Raw genomic sequence first — 21,161 nt, forward strand, 5'->3', positions numbered from 1 at the left:
CAAGCTGGTCTCGAACTCACAGAGATCCGCCTGCCTCTGCCTCCCGAGTGCTGGGATTAAAGGCGTGTGCCACCATCACTCGGCTAATACAGAGTTTTTGATCAAGGAAATCTTTCTGAAGCCAGAATAAGATACAACTCACAATTATATTTTAGTGATTGATGTAAAAAACACAATAAATTAGGGAATTGTTAGTAAAATGAAGAGTTGCATGATGGGAGTGCTTTCTTAGCTTACAGTTTTAGATGTACTGGTGAGTCAGTAAAAGTTTTCCCTGCTGTTTTTGGCAAATATCAGGTGGGTTAATCATTTACAAGGATGCTCAAGTTAATATGATGGGAACTGGTGGCTACTTCAAAGTCTCCAGGCAGCGAGGTTTGCTTCACTGTGTGGAACTTGTGCATTTCTTTGGGAAGACAAATCTCCATGGTGACAGTTGCCCCCAAACATGGTCCATGGTTCTTTGCCTGGAACTATAATTATTCTAGACAGGGCTTATTTTCTCATTCCTTATATCTATGTGTCGATATGCTTCTGGCTTATTCGCAATGATAGAAAAGGACCATTGAAAAAAGGGCAGTTAATCATGAGTTGATTCAAAAATATTTCCTGTGTAACCAGAATACTTCATAAATGCTCAAAAAAAAGGGTCAGGCTGACAAATTTTATATTTCGTAAATACTAACAGAGACTAAAGCCAATTACGGTCAGTGCTCACTCTGCCAGGAGATTGACCTGTTTTGAGAGAAACTTGAATGTTGTTTTGTGACCAAGAGTAACCATAATTCTAACATTGCAGGGTCTCCTTCTTACTTCCTTTGTCATATTTTAGCATTGTGTAGACATCTTGACCGAAATGCTGATAGTAAATTTGAAATCTCCAGGGCTGGTATCTAGCTGTATCATCCTAAGTCTGTCAGAGATACCCGCTGCCATCTGCATTCAGCTACTGCAGCATCTGGGAGTGTCCTCTGAGGAGAAACTTCACCATTGTGAAAGGGGGAGAGTACCATTTTTTCTGAGAATTGTGCCTTTGGGGAGAACTGGGTTGGGGCTGAATGCTCTCAGAAAGTGTTGCGTTGCCACCTTCGTCCTGATGAGAATAGTCCTCATGCTGTGGTCATTCTCGTGCTGAGGTCATCTTCGCGCCATGGTCATCCTTGCCCTGTGGCCATCCAGGTTAGCTTTGACTCACAGGAGACCTCAGTTTATCATGTTTTCTCTATGACACAATATGGATTATTGCTTCAATTTGTTCAGATTTATACAGTTGTGTTTGTTTTTTTTAGAAGATGTCTTTTCCAAGATCTCCTGAGTAAACTGGGAGCTTGGGGGCCACAAGAAAGGGCAGGAGGGGAGAGGGGAGGAAGGGAGGGGAGCAGAGAAAAATGTATAGTGCAATACAATAAAAAGATGATTGTGACATGCAAATTTTCTTTGCCCCGTGTCTGCATCCATAGAAAAGGCCAGGGCTGTGGAATGCTTCCTAGCCTCCTTCCTTGATTCAGCTGAGGACTGAGTATCACTGTAGCAAGCACACTGTAGCCTTTCTCCCTTGCTGCTTTCCCTTCTTTTTAGCAGCGATGGTGTATGTTCTCAACAGTACAGGAGTGTCTAGATAGAGTAAACTTCTTGTTGTACACGAAAAAATTATGTGGCTCTTTCAATATTTAAACTGCTATACATCTGTAATTTTGTTGTTTTTTATCTCAGAAAAAATATAATACTTTTGTATGTAAGTATATATTACGTTATGCTAGTATTTATATCTATCTTAGAATTTAAATTGTAGGTGTGTCTTAGTATTTTTAAGGTATAATTTTAAGGTATGCTATATTCATATTACTTGTGTTAATGGTTTTTAATGTTTATATTCCATTATACATATATGTATATATATAGCATACGCTACTGTCAGCTTTTTGGGGATTTTTGTACCATTTCTGAAGGAATGGTGACTTTTCAAGGATTGTAAATAAACATTTTTACACTTAAAGAATATTTTTAAAGGACAGATAATGGTCTTTACCACATCTCAGTATTCATAGTTGTAAGTAATCATATTAATAGGAGAGTAATAAGTACTTATCAAATGGAAAAAATGCACCTTTGGACATGGTACTAGAATAAAAGCATGTCCTTGTTTCCGCTTTAGATGGCCAGTAACCCCTGTGCCAGGCAGCGTCCTGTACCAACTTGGAATAGCTACTAGAAGTTACTGGGTAGCAAACTTTCAAGATCAGAACTTACTGCTGAAGTAACTTGGAAAGAGAAGAAAACCAGAGTTGAAACCATGGCAAAGATAACTAGAGTTGGCTCGGCATCCCCTCCAGATGGAGGCTGGGGCTGGATGATTGTGGCTGGCTGTTTTCTCGTTACCATCTGCACCAGGGCAGTCACCAGGTAAGTGGATCTTTCTTCTTGATTTGTTAAGGATGACCTCAGGTCGTTCACATGTGTGTTTGACTGCTCATGTGTCTTTTTCTTTGCAAGTTATGATACTACAGTGCTATAGAGTCCTGGAAATTGGTCTCTTCTCTAATATTTAATATATGTTAGGATACTTAGGAGTTTTCCAGACATTTGTTTTCATGAGTATTTCTACAAAATGTAGAAATGTGTGAAATATTTTCCAACTTCCATATTGCACTTATTTTTAGCGTGAAACACACAAACTCCTCCTATATAGAATAAAATGAGGATTCTCCTGATTTTTTTTTCATTAGAAGAAAAATTTTTCAGTGGTATTTTCATAAAGAAATCAGTTTTCTAGGGATTTTAAAGAATTGCTAAATGCATACCCAAGCAGATTAAGTTAGCATAAGCTGAGTTGGCTTTAGGAAAATATAAGATGATCTTTATAAGTTTATTTTTCTTAGATATAATATATTAATGGAAAATCTTAATTAGGATAAGTAGTAATCATTGAGATTTTAGAATAGGAGCAGTTACATTTATAATTCATAATCCATAAATGAGAAACACTATGGCAAGAGACTGTAGTGTGCAGTATATCTTCTAGTCCACAGCATAGGAATAAGGAAAACCATGCCCATGATTGAAGTAGAGTTATTCGGTCTATAATGGGGCTTGTGGACACACCATTATTGAAGTCAAGCTTGCATAGGGTTAAAATGAATCCCTTTTGTTTGTTAGGTATTGAGACTGGGGAGTGTCAACCCTAGAATTCAAACCTTGGGGCTTCACGTTGTGTTTTGGCTGTGGTGCTGGGGGCCAGATTGCTGTTTAAGAAAAGCAGCTGTTGCCGGGCGGTGGTGGCACAGGCCTTTAACCCCAGCACTTGGGAGGCAGAGGCAGGCGGATCTCTGTGAGTTCGAGACCAGCCTGGTCTACAAGAGCTAGTTCCAGGACAGGCTCCAAAACCACAGAGGAACCCTGTCTCGAAAAACCAAAAAAAAAAAAAAAAGAAAAGAAAAGAAAAGCAGCTGTATGAAGAAGGGGGCCCTTTCATTCTCACCTGCTCGTCTGTCTTTCCTCGAGAGGCATGGTGCTCACCACACTTGGTGTCCTACTAGCTCACTTCATGTGTTTATGAACTAACACTTGTGCTATGCACGCGATTGCTCCTTCCTGACTTTTGTTCAAATGGAACTGCGTTTTTCTTCTCTGACATACCTTCTGGTCAGTACAAGGAAGTGTTTGTACTAATAACTTTATTTGATATCATAAATGAAGATATTGATATCTTTCTGCCAACAGATACAATACAGGGTGTTCATATTTGCCACCATTAGGGTTTGTTGGTTATGTCTCCTAATTATTGACTTTATTCAAAATAATTTTATATTGAGTTTGATTTTCTTCCTTTTATATTCTGAGTGTGAGAAGGCTGTAAAACTAAAAAGAAATTCTTTTGTGTACCTTCTTTTTTTATTAATTTATTTATTTATTAAAGATTTCTGTCTCTTCCCCACCACCGCCTCCCATATCCCTCCCCGTCCCCCAATCAACTCCCCCTCCCTCATCAGCCCTAAGAGCAGTCAGGGTTCCCTGCACTGTGGGGAGTCCAAGGACCTCCCATCTCCTTCCAGGTCTATTAAGGTGAACATCCAAACAGCCTAGGCTCCCACAAAGCCAGTATGTGCAGTAGGATCAAAACCCAGTGCCATTGTTCTTGACTTCTCAGCAGTCCTCAATGTCCACTATGTTCAGTGAGTCCGGTATTATCCCATGCTTTTTCAGACCCAGTCCAGCTGGCCTTGGTGAGTTCCTGAAAGAACATCCCCATTGTCTCAGTATGTGGGTGCATCCCTCGCGGTCCTGAGTTCCTTGCTCGTGCTCTCTCTCCTTCTGCTCCTGGTTTGGCACCAATGATAGCCTTTGCTGGAGAGGATGTGGAGAAAGGGGTACACTCATCCATTGCTGGTGGGAATGCAAACTTGTGCAACCACTTTGGAAAGCAGTGTGGCGGTTTCTCGGGAAATTCGGGATCAACCTACCCCTGGACCCAGCAATACCACTCTTGGGAATATACCCAAGAGATGCCCTATCATACAACAAAAGTATATGCTCAACTATGTTCATAGCAGCATTGTTTGTAATAGCCAGAACCTGGAAACAACCTAGATGCCCTTCAATGGAAGAATGGTTGAAAAAAGTATGGGATATATACATATTAGAGTACTACTCAGTAGTAAAAAACAATGACTTCTTGGATTTTGCATGCAAATGGACAGAAATAGAAAACACTATCCTGAGTGAGGTAAGCCAGACCCAAAAAGAGGAACATGGGATGTACTCACTCATATTTGGTTTCTAGCCATAAATAAAGGACATTGAGCCTATAATTCGTGATCCTAGAGAAGCTAAATAAGAAGGTGAACCCAAAGAAAAACATATAGACATCCTCCTGGATATTAACCTTCATCAGGCGATGAAAGGAGACAGAGACAGATTCCCACATTTTGTGTACCTTCTTATAAATGGAAACTTCTATTAGTTCCATAAGAGAAAAGTTCTGGAAGTGGGTTCATTTTTTTTTATAAGGACTTATACTGTAGCATTCTGGGTAGTTGAATCTTCATGATGAACCCGTGTTCTCACAAGGCTGTCCATAGTGCTTTTGGTGGCAATCCTAAGATTCTTCTGTCAATCACATTATCTCATGTGAGTCTTGTGATTCAGACAAAATGGGCTACAAAAGAACTTGAGTCAGAGTTCATATATATATTTATTTGATCGTCTACATCAGAAGTTTGGAAGACCATCAGTAAATGGGTGGTTTGTCTTATTTGGCATGGTGTCGAATCTCTGATTACCACCAAAGGCTGAAAGTTTTGTATTTTTTTTTTAGGTTATACTTTTTAGATTATGATTAATTTAAAACCAATTCCATTGATGATTATTTTATATTCATTGAAGACATGACTCTGTACTAGAAGTTTCTAAAACCATAGATTCATTGGCTATTTCATGGTAGACTCATGTACAGTTAACTGAACTACAAATAAAAATATCCATACTGACCAAAGTTATATGACGTTTGATGACCTTTGGTGGTAGTCAAGGGACTTAGCACCCTACCAAAAAAGACAAGCCACCCATTTATAGACAGGCTCCCCAGCTTCTGATGTAGGTCATGAAAAAAATTATATTAACTTTGGTCAATAGAGACTTAAATTACGATTTTTATAGAGACAAATTCAAGTCTAGAAGTTCAGGCCAGGTTTTCTAAAGTTTTCCTGGAGTGAAACCTTAAAGGGTGGAAAGAACTTGGCAGAAATAAAGGAGAAAGATGTCTCAACATGCATCAGTGCCTGCTCTTCTTCAACCCACCCCCACCTACCAAGAATTTAGTCAGAAGTCAGAAAGGCAGACTGTGGCCGGCAGTCCAGGTGGAGTACCAGGGGTCAACAGCAGAGGCCAAGAGAAGACTACTTGAGCAGAATAAAGGTAGATGAGAAAGTGTGCTGATGTAGCCAGCCTGGCATTCTAAATGTCACAAACCAAGAAGCTGCCACGAGAACTGAGTTATGAATAAGAGAGCAATCCAGGGCAATCTGCCTAATAGAAAATCAGCGTCTTGGGACAATCGCTCTTTGATTTTCTATTTAACAAATACATCTCAAAACAAAATATCTTGCATTCAGATTGTAGCACTCAAACACATTGGAAATATATAAAATATTTTTTTCTTCCTTACTTCTTTTCTTCAGTCTCAAAATTAAAGCAAAAAGCTCCCACAACCTTTAACTAACACAAATGCACATTCATGTTATTTATATAAACAGGGTCATTTGGAAACAAGGTCATAAGGAGGGGGTTCTGATGCCCCCTTATTAATTATTCTTGAGATTGTTCCATGTTGACAAACATGGTTTTAACTCACTGTAAAACAGTTGCTTAAAATTCTGTCACATGCCTGTGTCCATAATTATTCAATGCATTTTTTAAAATAGGATTTTACATTTTTTTTCTGGGTTCTGCTGTTACAAATCATGTTATAATTTTCAGTTCTGGTCTTGCACTTTGCAGATTTCAGATTTTAAAATTCTCCAGTCCATGGAAGCAGCCATTATTATTTATTAATGCCATCTATTTACAAATATGCATTATTTTTTATTAAAGCCATCTATTTACTAATATGCATTATTTTTTATTAATACCATCTATTTACTAATATGCATTATTTTTTATTTAAATACATTATCCATGTAAGAATCACATTTAAAGTGCAATTGCATGAATTATCTGCATACATTGACAACTTGAGTGAATACTGGAGTGGCAAAAATTTGATTATATTTCCAAACAAAACAGCATCATAGGTCTGAGACTCGTTTTTGCCTAGATTTTTCTGGGTTCATATCAAGTTGGGCTTTTCTTAAATGTGCTTCTCTTATGTGTGGCTTGTTGTCTAGCTTTCAGATAGTTTTCATAAAGTCATTTCCTCCACATTATAAGATTAATGACGGTACATGACAGTGATTTTGACTAGTAGGCTATAATGCACCAGTGTGTCAGTTTTTGAGCTGACTCAGCAGATAGCTTCATCGACCTAGACATCCCTTTATCAAGCCAAGCATGAGCAACAGTTGTGTAGCAGCTAGGGCAGTGTTAGAGCAATGATGAGATGGAGAGAGTCAGTGTGTTGATCCGTTGAGTCAAATTATCTTTAGAAAAGCAGTTTTGGTTATCAGTGATGATGCTCGCTGTGTTTTGTTTCTACATTTTTATGAACAAATCATATCAAACCCTCAAGGACTGAAGAGATGCCATGAGACTCATCATTCTGACTTTTGTGAGTCATGCTTACAAACATGCTTGATTTATAGATGAGGAAATTGAGAGCCTGAGAGATCAAGAACTTTCCTCAGTAACTGTTTTCCTGTGCTATGACTCTGGAATGAGAGTTTTGCTTTCCTGACTCCTGTTATCACACAAGTGTCCCAGAATACAACAACAACAAAAATCCAGATGCATGGATGTTCCTGCTACAGTTCAGTTTCTGTAAGATCACCACTGACTTTTAAATCTTACAACACAAGCTTCCACTGTCTAGAGAGCTCTGCAGTCATTCCTGTCCTTTTTAAAGAGGTGAAAGATGACCGCATTATTTCTCTTCCTTTTAAATTTTGTCGTTCGTGATTTGGTCCTCTTCCTTCTGAGTGACATAATCCATCTTTCTGAGCATCATGATCATTGGAGTGCTTTGAGAGATGTATGTAGTTATTAAACGTTTAACCTCTGGCTAAGGCACATGTCCAGACATGAAGCTCACGTCTTTGATTTTCATGCCCAAAGTTTTACTGTTGCGACAAGTTAATTCAGTTCAGTAAATCAACAAGTGGAAAACAAGATAAAATTTTCCAAAGGAAAAAAAAAATCACCACAGACATCACATTGTTACTAAGTTCCCCCAAATGATTTAGTGACGAGAAGGGATCGTGGTTTCTAATTCTTAGTTTGCCATCTCTCGACTCTGTGCTTCCACATTGCCCCTCCCCTCTGGCACCTGGTCCTGCTAATTCCTTCTCTCCCTTTAGAACATGTTTGGATGCTTCATATCCCTGCTTTAGCTCACTTCACTTGTGCCCCCTGTTGGAGCTAAGCTACCAGTCATTCTTCCTCTTCTCTTTCTCTGGGACCATTTCACTTCCATACATTCCAGTCATCCTTTCTATCATCAAGTGACTCCCTCTTCCCCCTCCATCCCTTCCTCTCATCCTCCCCCTTCTCCTCCCTCCCTCTTCTCCTTTATCCTTCCTTCTTTTCATCGTCTCCTCTCCTCCAAAGCACCCGATTTGTGACATATATTAGATATTTCACATTTAGTGTGCATTAAGACAGCTATGTCTTCTGCTGTCACAAAGCAATGTCTAGTGGACAATACAAAGAAATGTAAAGAGAGTTGTCATATCTCATGAAAAGCGTGCAGCATGCAGAGGACACATAAGAGAAGCATTGATTCCTGTCTTAAGTAGTCAGGGAGACTTCCTGGGGGTGTAACTGGCTGATGGCCTGAGACTAAGAGAGGGGGCTTAGAGGAGAACAACAGAAAAAATAATGAGGAGAAGTGCATAGAACCCAGGGAGTGTGTTGAAAGAGGCCGAAAGAAGTTCAGTGTGGCTGACGTGAAGTATCCAACAGTGGACAGAAAGGAACACGAACGAAAAGGGCCAACTCTCTGGATCGCATGAGTCAAGCTAAAGCGTTTGAAATGGCAGGATCGGGTTTGTGTTTCAGGAAGGTAACTCTGGCACTGTTTGCAGAATGTAGGAAAGGCAGCCAAGTGTGAATTCAGAATCAGCAGTTAGGAGCGTTGAGCTACAGTGCAGGGGAAAGGAGCTGGTGTCAAGTATGAACGACAGGGGAACTGAGACCCAAGGAGGGATTTAAACGCTTTGCAGAGGGGTTGGAAAACTTGATGATTAGATCACTTGTCAGTGAGGCTCATTTTGCTTTCAGGGCTTAATAGCAATGTCTACAGACATTTGGAGCAGAAATTGGAGATGCTGTTAAGCATCCTACCACACAGGACAAATCCCTTAAGGACTTATCCAGCTCCAAAGTCAATAGTGTTCTATTCAGAATCCTGAGTGATGGATATCTTAACTATTTTGATAATGAGGCTGTATCTATTAAATCATTCTTCACTTAGATTGAATGCTGAGTAATTAGGGGAAAATAATAGTAGACATTTTAGTACCAGACTAGAAATCTTTTGGATGGTAAAAAGAATCACAACATTTTTGTTATTGCTTTATTTTATAGAAATTTGTTTTTGATTAAAACATTTAAATTAGCATACAAGATATTGATGCCATTATTGCATTTTTGAATGATGTGTTTCAGTGATTGTTAGCCCCATTCATTTCCCCAGCTCTCTGCTATCCCTAATTTCCCTGTTTGATGTCCTTAATCTCTTCCTCTTTTTGCATCCCATGTGTCCTTCTGCCTACCTTCCATCTTTCTTTAGTACTTACTTTTACCCTCTCTTGGTCTCCTTTTGAGTTTATTTTCAAGACTTTCTGTAATATTTTAATTCAAATTAAAGTCATCCAGTTGTCTGGGTAGTTTACGCTCATTGTCTGGGCTGTTGAGGGCGATTACACGCCTTTCATACTTCAGCCTCTGACATGTTTACTGACTTCACATCGAATTGGTTACAAGTGCTGTATGGATTCTCAAATCAATGGGTGGAGAAGAACTACTTTTCACATCTTTTGGCTGAAGCGACTCTGCTAGCCTTCAGTGTGGAGTAGCACAGGACTGTGGTAAACACACAGATGTCGCATTAGCGTACCCTCTGTTGAACAGGACATATACAGAAGCACACAGCTGTAGCTGTCAGAGTCCTCCCCTCTCTGGCACCTGTAGGAAGCCGCATGTCTTCCAGGAGCCATCATATCCTATGAGTGATGGAGAGAGACTGGGATATCCTTTGGACCTGAATGAAGATTCCTTAGGTTATAACACAGTTTGACCTCTCTTTGCTAATCCTATATTCTTTCCTTCCCTTCTCCAGGTGTTGACCTCTGATATATAACACAGATGCCAGATTCCACGCCATTGTCTCTGGGTTAATTATTTAGCTCCTTATAATACTCTCGTATCTCTTTTCTGCCACCAGAATTGGCAAACTAATTAAAGAGCCCAACACAAAATAAAAATGCAGGGAAAGAATTGCAAAGCCATATGGGAGAATCCTTTTTCTTCTTGAGTAGTCACTCAAATTTTCATGCTCTTCTTTTGGCATTTAGTGCTCTCTAAGCAAGAAAAATAGGAATGTACTTCAAATGCAAATGTGAATACTGACTTTTACACTGAATCACTAAAGCTGTATAACTCTTGTTTTATAGCTGGTACATGCAAAGGAGTTTGATTTTCATCAGATCAGTGGAAACCCTGAATATACCTGAAACCCTTATTTTCTTATATTTGTATATCAATCTCTCTTCATTCTTCTCATCTATCTATCTGTCTGTCTGTCTAATCTTTATGTGTGTATATGTGTATTTATGCAGGTGTACACATATGTGTATACACAAGCATGTACTCATACATAAAGAGCCTTGGGATATGCCTGGCTCCATATTCCTAGAGCTGACATTATAGGCAGGTTATACTACACCTAGTTTATCTATGGGTTCTGGGGATCTAAACTTGGGTCTTTATGTTTGCCCATTAAACACGTTACTCACAAAGCCATCTTCAGCTTTCTGTCTGTTACTCTTTGCCTTGTAGGGCATGTGTACCCTGTGTTCACATGAAGCCTCTGTTCCTCCATTGAACTTCAGTTATAAATCTAATTCCAAAGGTAGAGTTATTAAGAAGTCTTATTCAACCAGGCAGTGGTGACACACACCTTTAATCTCAGCACTCAGGAGGGAGAGGCAGGCAAGTCACTGTGAGTTTGAAGTCAACCTGGTTTACAAAATGAGTTCCAGGACAGCCAGGGTTAAGCAGTGAAACCTGTCTTCAAAAACAAAAACAAAAACCAATAAACAACAAAAACAGAATTTTAATTCAGAGACAGCTGAGCGTCTATGCTTTAGAATATGTGACACAGCTGTCCTGATCCCACGACTTCACTTCCTTACCCATCGCTCCACCACCCGCCCATCTTTTTATCTAGAAGCACCCGCAGAGCAATCGAAGGCTATAGACAGCAGCTGGCTATGGGCTGCTGAATCGTGACGAGTTGTAATTTGGACACATCCAGAAAGGTGCATAGCCTCTTATCCTCATGCAACATGACCAGTGTTCTTTCTCTGCTGTCATTTCACCTCTAAAGGGCCTGGCCCTAAGTAAGGTCATGAAATGAATCTGTGTGAGGCTCCTCCCAAGCAGTGCTGTGATAGACTATTGCCTCGCACACTTTGTAGGTAATTATTTTTAACATCATAAATGTTACCCTTTTGTTTTTTGCTGAACATAGATTCATGACAATATGTAAGAAACCATCTTGAGTGGGAAATCATTTGAAATCCATAAGAAGGTTAGAATAGTTAGTTACAATCCCACCATTTTCATATAATGATTAACCAAATTACACATAGTACAAAGGGCCTGACCCAGCTCAGCTGTCAGGCTTTTTGTTTATTTACATGAACTATGCCTTAAAAATAAGTTCTTGCTCCATGAACTGTTCTGTAACTTTTAGATTCCTTTACATTTGAAGTGGGGGCACACATACAGAAAACAGAGAATTACTCGTGGGAATTTGTTCCCTCCTACCACCAAGTCGGGTACACTGGTCAAACTCTGTAGTAGGGAGCTGCGGGCCTGCTTTTCGTCCTGCCCAGCTCCTGCACGGCTAGCTTTATACCCAAAATAATTACACGGAAACTATTCTTTTAAACACTGCTTGGCCCTTTAGCTCTAGCCCTTACTGGCTAATTCTCATATCCCGATCAACCCATCTCGAATAATCTGTGTAGCACCAGTCTTACCGGGAAAGATTCAGCATGTCTGACCTGGCGGCTGGCTGCATCGCATCTGCCTCTGAGAGGAGCTGCCCTGCATCTGAGCTCACTTCCTCTTCCTCCCAGCATTCTATTCTGTCTACTCCACCCACCTAAGGGATGGCCTATCAAATGGGCCAAGGCAGTTTGTTTATTGACAAATGACCTTCCTCCATCATTTCCCCTTTTTCTGTTTAAACAAAAAAAGGAAGGCTTTAACTTTAACATAGCAAAATTACATATAACAAAACAGTTATCAAGTAAAAATTACAATATTTACATCTATTTTCTTTATCATAACTAAGGAAAACTATAACTATAACTATCTATCTACTCTTCAACTATATCAAAGACTCCAGAAGAATACAATATTACCTAAGCAAACAAAAAGTAAGCAATTTTCAAAACTCTAGAAATGACAGAGACATCTCTCTGCCTGTACAGTCACCCAAAGTTCCTCTGCACTGTTGGGGCATCAATCTTCAGTCTTCAGGCCCATAGTATCCAGAGACGTTTCCATGAAGCAGGAAATTTCAAAGGCAGTTCAGTCACTATCTGCTGTGTCCTGCAGAATGTCTCGCAGACTCCTTCATAAATCAGGAACCCTGAAAGATCATCTCACCTTTAGGCAAGTTCAGCAGTCCTCTCTCTGCGGGTTCTTTGTGTCCAGTTTATGCAACAGTCCAGGTCAAATGACCTTCCTCCATCAAAACTCAGGTCCTTAAGCTTGGGGACAAGAATCTTTACCCATTGTGTCAATTGCCAGCCCTTATTTTTTTTAATTAAATCATATTATAAATTTATTTCCAAATCATTAGATACAGATCAACATCATTTAAAAATATTTAATAAAATTTTATTTTATTTTATTGTATGTCATAATTTGTTTAATCAGTTTTGGGGTAGCTTGAATGAAATGACCTTCATAGACTTATATAGTTGAATACTTGGTCCCCATTAGGAGGTGTGGCGTTGGAGGTGTATCACTGGGGCCAGGCTTTGAGAGTTTCCAAACTACCCTCCCCAGTTAGATTTTTATTTTCCTGCCTTGTGCTTGTGAATCAAAGATGTAAGCTCTCAACTCCTGTTCCAGCAGCACGCCTGCTTGCCTGCTTCCATGTTCCCTGCCATGATGGTCTCACGACTTCAACTCTTTAAAACTGTAAGCTCCAAATAAACTCTTTCATTTCCAAGTTGCCTTGGTCACAGTGTCTTATTACAGCAATAAAAAAGTAGCTAAGTCAATTTTTTTTGTTTGTTTTTTGAGACAGGGTTTCCCTATAGCTTTGGAGCCTGTCCTAGAACTAGCTCTTGTAGCCCAGGCTGGCCTCTTACTCACAAAGATCCACCTGCCTCTGCCTCAGGAGTGCTGGAATTAAAGGCGTGCACCACCACTGCCCAGCTCAAGACAAGTCTTTTAATGACAGACAGTCAGTTACAATATTCAACTATAATAAACTGTTCTCTAGACTATGTTCATTGCATTACATCTATCAGCAGCATCATTATTTTCATCAGATTACTGCCTTTGTACAAATATTAGAAGTAAAGTTTCTGAGGCTTATTTTTTATGTTATTCTTCATTTTTCAAGTATAAAGTTTCTATTACTTTTGAAAATTAGCTCTGTAGAGAAAATATTATTAATAATACTTGACAATATGCTTATATATTTGACATGTTCTTAACATGTTTTCTTTTTTTCCATAATACCTTGTTAGAGCAGTGAGTGATCTTCCTATCTCCATGGTTTCAGCAGTCTCCCTGACTGTTTTCTGGTTCCTCAGAATGGCCCCAACAGTCAACTCCTGGTTTCCTACTGATCATAGCTGTGTAGCTAAAATCCTTTGAAACTGAAGCAGCTAATTGAGAAACAATTTTGGGTTCTGATTCAATTCCATCTTCATTTCTCTTTGGTATGAAATGCCTGCACTGTGTTTTTCAGATGTATCTCCATTTTCTTTGTGGAGTTTCAGACATACTTTGCTCAGGATTATTCTCAAACAGCGTGGATCCATTCCATCGTGGACTGTGTGACAATGCTCTGTGGTAAGTATTGTTTACCAGGGCTGACAACTCCTGGCTACCGTGGAACTGAACATGACAATGGCTTCTGACAGTCATGTGGAACTGTTTTCACTTTTAGTTTCCTAAGTGGAAGGACTTACTAGTTAAGACTGAAAAACAAGAGGATCAATCTCACCTTCAGCTAAACCTAACAAGACTTGCTTTTGGAATTGATGGTCTTGCCTAATGCCAGATGGAGGAGTTTATCAATACACTGAGAAAGACACAAATCTTTTGGTTAACCTGGATCTGAGTGTCATAGTGCTTGTGATTATCTGGGGAGGAATTACATACATGGGCAGAACGTACACGGCTTATGTCTTCCAAATTTGATGGTCTTCTCATTCTCTAGTCATGCACACATACATTAGACAGGACAGTAAGCCGTTTCTCCCATCTAGATAATAACAGGGACCAACCTTGCTTAGCTTCCAAGATTCAATGGGATCAGGTACTTTCAAGGTGGTTTGGCCTTGGATGGTCCATGAACCATTCTATATGGTCTCCGTAAATGAGTGCCAACAGTGATGGATCCTCTCTCAAGTCTTGGCTTTCTTTCTGATTCTTTTTCAGAGGGTTTCAAATTTAAATCACAGATATCTTCTTTTCATGAATAAGAGAAATATTGCAGAAGGGTAGGAGTGTGTGGTCAAGAGCTAAGCATACTCCCTGTTGTCATAACTTCATCTAAAAAGCCTTAAATGTGTCCTCTAGGACATGGATGATGTTCCAGAAACTCATGGGAACTAACATTGCATCTGTAGTAGAGGATGCTAAACTTCTCTTTTTATAAATTTTGAGCCAAAGTTCCTAGCTTTGGTTGCTAGTGAATTTCTAAGGTTACATTAAATTGGAACAATCCATTTCTAGCCGGGACCCGCTCTATCCTTTCATTAAGATAAATCCTAAGATGCATTAGAAACTGTTGTCTCTTAAAAAAACTTTTATCTGGGGTTGGAAAGATTGCTCAGTGGTTAGAGCACTTGCTGCTCTTGCAGAAGACCCAAGTTCAATTCCTAGGACCCACATGGCAGCCAACAACCATTTGTTTCTCCAGTCCTGGGGAATCTGATACCTTCTTCTGATCTTTGTGGAAACAGATGTGGTGTACATATAAACACACAGGTAAAACAGCCATACACAAAATATAAAATAAATAAATCTAAAATTTTTATGTTTCAGTGGCAAAAGGGAAGTACTATACTGATCAATACATCATGATAAATTCATCTGACTCCATTCTAAGTACCAAGTCATATGTACTTATTTCTGATAAATTAAATTTTGTTATATTTTTCTTCATTTTTAATAATTTTAATTGAGCAAAATAGCACATTTATTTTTAACTGTCTAGGTTTAAGAATCAGTGGAATTGTATTGAAGTATATTTCTGGTCTAGGGTAGACTGAAAAATTTTGAAAACACTTGTTTACTTTTTCAACTTAAAATTATTTAAAAAATCGTATATTTGTGTTCTGTGTGTAGTCCCTCCTCTTTGAGCTAGTGCTGGATTTTCAGGGTCATCTTGTTAGCCACAATGTTCATATCAGCAGGCTTCAGAGGATATGAATGACTCATTTCCCTCCATGTTATCTTTTGGAGAATATTTGTGATTCTCCACAGAGCAAAAACAGTGTGGTCACTATGACAGCGTAGGCTCTGGACAGGGTAAAGGAGTGCGTTTATGTTCTGTGAGAGATAGTGAGTCTTGCTGTGCTTGTTTACACGCATCTACCTGCTCATGAAGTTGTATACTATGAGAATTCAGAGCATGAACAAGAGACTACGTGGTTGCCCTGAGACAGACCCTGAAGAAATGTGATGAACCTTCCTTCTTGAAGCTGGTATAACATCCTCATCAAGTCTGGTCTAGATTATGACAAAAATATGTGTTTTCACTGTCTGGTAGCCACAGTAGCAGCAGCACCCTTGAGAATTCAATATATTCCCCAGAGATTTGCTCATTCCCATTCTCCCAGGGTTAAATAACTTAACAGCCACAGCTTTAACTCGTAGGAGATGCTGGCCGGTAACAGAATATATCATGTATGAGTCTCCAGTTTTAACTGATTGGTCCAAAACTGTGCATATAAAATAGATATTTAGGGACTCAGCTCTTCTGGTAGTTTTCCTAGGGATACTGGTAAGACCATGATTTTTTTCTCCTTCAAAATAAAAATCCACTCATTGTAGAAGTACTTTCTTGTCAGGACTACCAGTTCCCCAGTCATGACATAGATTTATTATTAATTATGAAAGCTTGGCCTTATCTTGGGCTTTCCCGCCACTAACTGCTATAACTTAAATAGCCTGTTTTATTAATCTACATTCTTAACTCTCCTCTGTGCCATATGCCCAACTTCAGTGTCTTGCTGGCATCTCCTACTGCTCTAGATTTTACCCCTGAACTTCTCTCTGCTCAGAGGTCCTGCCCAATCTCTCCTGTCTAACTCTTGGCCATTCAGCTCTTTATTAAACCAATCACAGAGACACATCTTCACACAGTGTAAACAAATATTCCACAACATCAAGTAGCTGTCATCATTTCTGTTACATTGTAAAAGCAATACTGCATATAAAATCCTTGAGCAAGTGACATGCAATTTAAATAAAGAATTGATTCCTCTGTTAAAAAAAACAAAACAAAACAAAAAACCCCAAGTTATGTCTGAAGAGATATCACAGCAGTTAAGAGTACTTGATATTCTTATAGAGGACATGGGTTTTATTTCTAGCAACCCATGTCAGCTTGCAACCCTCTGTAAATCCAGTGCTAGGGGATCTGTCAACCTCTTTTGACCCCAACTGGCACCAGGATGTTGTATAGGCATACATGCCGGCAAACATTCATGCACATAAAAGTAAATAAATACAAATAAATAAAAACATAATAAATAAATAAATGAAAATGTAATCAATGTAAATAAATACAAACAAAAAGCCACCCTCTACTTTGGGAGTATGACTGAAGAGAATGATGCTAAGGATAAATAGTGAATCTAAGTCAGGGCATCTCATCTCCGTCCTTGCCCTGCTCCTGGGTGCGTAGCCTCCAATGGGTCCCTTCTCCCTGGGTATCCGTTTCCAAAGCTCCAAAACCCATAGCACTTTCAAGGTCCCCCAAAGCACTTCTACTGACCTGTTTGTTGTTTTCGAAGCTCCACTGGGAAGTGTTGTCAGTAACCACTTATCCTGCCAAGTGGGAATCATGCTGGGGGGCTTGCTGGCATCTACTGGTTTCATCCTGGGCTCATTTGCCACCAACCTGAAGCATCTCTACCTCACCCTGGGAGTTCTTACAGGTGAGTACACTTTCTTCCTCATGCCTGGACACACTTTGTCCAGGTGTTGTCAAGCACATAAACAAAGCAGACGTAGAGAATATTCATTTTGCTAGACGCATAATATTGTTGACTTAGCTAATGGCTACCGACTTAGCAGTTACACAGAGTCGGAACTGTCCTTCCACTGCACTAGTGGGCATTCCTTGCCATGTTAATTTAGTCACGTGGTGAAAAATAGTGTTTCCTTCTCGTATTATATATGCCTGACATTCTGTACCCAGAAGAAATGATAAATGACTCAGCACAGTATAGATTGTTGACAATAGTCATTCTCCATCTGCCTTTGCTAAGACTCTAAACACTGTGTTCAGCCTGAGTGGTCCTGGATTTATTATGAGTATTATTATCCAATAAGTGGGAATTTCAATTTAGAAAAGATAGCACGTTGCCACAGATATCCTCCTATTTCACATTCTCTCAGTGATATAGAAACATCACTTTAGAAAATCACAAAGGATTTTATGAAATGAGAAAAACATGTCCATCCCACAAGCTATACTTTAAGGGGACTACATAGATCTTAATGTAGTTGACTGGAAGGACAAAGGTGGGATTCTGTTCATCACTGATACAGGCATGGAAAGTGGTACCCACTCCTGTCTGGGTACTACGCTATGAGTGTAGCATGAATTAGGTCGGTAGTGGATGTAAGCTCACAGGGAGGCTGTACATATGGATCTGTCGCTAAGGAAGGTACATATACTGAGTAACTCAAAGGGCCTAACTGCTAATTTTGCTAGGAACTGGTCTGGTTTTAGCTCTGCAAGTCCCACATCTGGAAACCCGCCCATCTGCTAACCACGAGAATGGGAGCTGGGAGCTGTTCTCTTTCTCTTCTCTGGCAACAACAGCCTTCAGATATGCTCTGTTACCTCACAGTTATCGGTAGATGTGTGGAGGCAAATTACCTACATGTTCCAAAACCTGGGCTTGAAACCCTGTAGATTGTCTAAGTTAGACTAAGGTAATAGAAGCCAGAAAGCTTTTAAAAGCCGTTGGGACTATTGGCATTTTTCTGAAGACCATAAGGTCTATTTCCCAGCTCCATATTCCTGTGTAATGTTTCCTATTCTATGATGTATCCCACCTAAGTGAAATTATTCTGAAACTTACATGTACTCATGTGTCCTGTTTCTGTACCAATTCAGGGTGGCACAGATGTCAAAGCTGTGTCTCCTCAGGCAGCGAAGAGTTGAGGCAATCATTCAGCTAATATAACCTACAAAAACAGGCAGGGGAGGAAGGCAGAGAGGGCACAGGAAAGGGAAGGAGGGAGGAATCAGTTTCTTGGTTTAGCATTTTCTAGATTTTGCTAAATTCCAGTTTACCTTGAATAGTGCTTTTTTTCAAGTTCTGTATTTTCTTTACTTTGAGAAATCATTTCTTTTAGCGTATCCTTCCTAAGAAGAATGCCACGTTAGGTCGTGCATTTTGCTAGTTATGGATGGCTGACAGGAAGACTAATTTCTCAGCTGGGTATACAAACAGCTTTAAAGGGATGTCCTGGAAGATCAGCCATCCTGTTCCAAGACCGTGCCCCCCCACCCCGCCCCCCACTGGCCGCTCATGGCGAACCAGCACTCACGGTCTTCTCTGTCTCCCAGGTCTCGGATTTGCACTTTGTTACTCTCCAGCTATTGCTATGGTTGGCAAGTATTTCAGCAGGCGGAAAGCCCTGGCTTATGGGATTGCTATGTCGGGCAGTGGCATTGGCACCTTCATCCTGGCTCCTGTCGTTCAACTCCTTATCGAACAGTTTTCCTGGCGAGGAGCCCTGCTCATTCTTGGAGGGTTCGTTTTGAATCTCTGTGTCTGCGGCGCTTTGATGCGTCCGATTACTCTTAAAGAGGACCATTCGAATCCAGAGAAGAATCATGACCGCGGAACGCAGAGGGAAAACTGTAAACAGGCGTCTCCCTATTCACCTTTGACCAAAGAATGGGCACGGACCTGCCTCTGCTGCTCTTTGCAGCAGGAATACGGTTTTTTACTGATGTCGGACTTCGTCGTGCTAGCCGTCTCAGTTCTGTTCATGGCTTACGGCTGCAGCCCTCTCTTTGTGTACTTGGTGCCTTACGCTTTGAGTGTCGGAGTGAGCCACCAGCAAGCTGCCTTCCTTATGTCCATACTCGGGGTGATAGACATTGTTGGCAACATCACATTTGGATGGCTTACTGACAGAAGGTAAAATATAAAAAACTATGAAAACACAACTCGTTTCTACTAGGGGACTTTAAGGCCCAAGTTTCCCCTGACCTTACCTTGTCACACCTACCTTTGAATGGTGATTTTGATATCTGAAGATGGCTTTCTTGCTGATTCCTATAGATTAGATTTTGGCAAATGTTTTTATGTAAAAGGACATAGAGTAAACATTGTTTGGCTCTGTAGATCACATCATCTTTGTCATAACTCCCCAGGACAGCCATCAAAGCCCCCAAACAGCCGTGTGTCCATGAGCATCAATGCGCATTCAAATGTCAGTTTCTTAACAATTTTATATTTCACCAAATATCGTTTGTTTTTTTCTGTTTCCAACCACTTAAAATGGGGGGGGGGGTATAAGTTACATAAACAGCACACTAGATGTGACCTTAATTTGTCCACCCTTGTTCAAGACTGTTTAGGTTGATGAGTCTGTCTGAACCACACAGGGTGAGGACAACTGAAAGTTCCGATGACAGTTTTAATTCCAGCCGAGGCAAATTAGTCCCTCCACAGAGACTACTGCTGGCCGGCTGCCGTGGTTTTAACTTGCTTTGAATCATCCCAGGAATTATCTAGGAGCAGAAAGGGGAGCTGAATCTAGTCCAAGTAGGAGGCTCGGGTACAATACCACATATACACATTGCCTTTAACCATACACATAGATCTGAACGTGGGAAAAGAATACTTTCATGATGCTGTAAACTTAGAGACTGAATTTATAGGAAATCTACAGCCAGTTTGGATTGAATACTGCAAAATTCTAATGGTGCCCTGCATGAGGAATTTTACATTTGAGTTATGACTGAAGGGAAAATCATGACTTTGCACAAATTATGCTTTAGTTAATCAGGATGTGACTGTCACTCTCTAGCGTTATATATATGATATTTAGGATGGATTCTACTTGTTTTGTTTTGTGCTTTGCTGGTGATAAAACTAGCACCTCCTATGCTGGACAAACTCACCGAGCCACTCCCCAGTACTTCCACAGTTCAAATTAAGGACAAAGGAAGGAAGAAGGGCTATGTCCCCGGCACAGTGATGATTCAGACAGAAGCAACATGTAAAATGAAGGAGGCATGGCTAGGCACAAGACCTAAATTCTCATGTCAGCTCTGTTCCTTGCTAACCCCATGACCCAGGGAAAAATCACCTAGTGCTCAGACTCTCCAATGTCTCCTTCTGTGCAACAAGTCAGTGTAATATTTGGAGGATACTGAGAGAGAGCATTTGCAAATGGCCAGAGCTGACATTTGTACAGTTTTTCAAATAACTGGAATCATGGAGGGGATGGGGTCACAGAGAGGAATGGAGTGGAAGCACCTTTGGGGAGTCTGCAGATGGGACTTAGTCTTAAGCCATTACCGTGTTCCAGTCTCGGCCGTGTATGACCAGTTGAGTTTTGCGATGTGTTCCATACTGATGGCTCGCACATCTCAAAGCACTGAATATGGTAGATGCCTAGAAAATTGTAGCCTCTTGACATGCTATGTATTATTTCACAACTGTCTTTATAGATATTGAAGCAGATAGCCTCAGTTTATGGTGAATTTTAGAGTTACACAGTGAAGTGGCAATCTCGTACTCATCTAATTTCAGAGAATCACACTATGCTTC

General features: G+C 40.1%; 1 protein-coding gene across 2 annotated transcripts in view; it reads left to right on the top strand.

Annotated features, from left to right (window-relative positions):
* Positions 1–21,161, top strand: part of Slc16a12 (solute carrier family 16 member 12) — a 78,781-nt gene that overhangs the window by 53,585 nt on the left and 4,035 nt on the right. For both annotated transcript variants that reach the window (XM_057778171.1, XM_057778172.1), the window contains 4 exons: positions 2,156–2,403; positions 13,871–13,974; positions 17,151–17,294; positions 18,941–19,520. In XM_057778171.1, coding sequence (XP_057634154.1) covers positions 2,294–2,403; positions 13,871–13,974; positions 17,151–17,294; positions 18,941–19,520 — 938 coding nt within the window. In that variant the 5' untranslated portion in view covers positions 2,156–2,293. The remainder of the gene's footprint in view (positions 1–2,155; positions 2,404–13,870; positions 13,975–17,150; positions 17,295–18,940; positions 19,521–21,161) is intronic.

Source organism: Chionomys nivalis, chromosome 8 (genome assembly GCF_950005125.1).
Source record: "Chionomys nivalis chromosome 8, mChiNiv1.1, whole genome shotgun sequence".
Taxonomy (NCBI): domain Eukaryota; kingdom Metazoa; phylum Chordata; class Mammalia; order Rodentia; family Cricetidae; genus Chionomys; species Chionomys nivalis.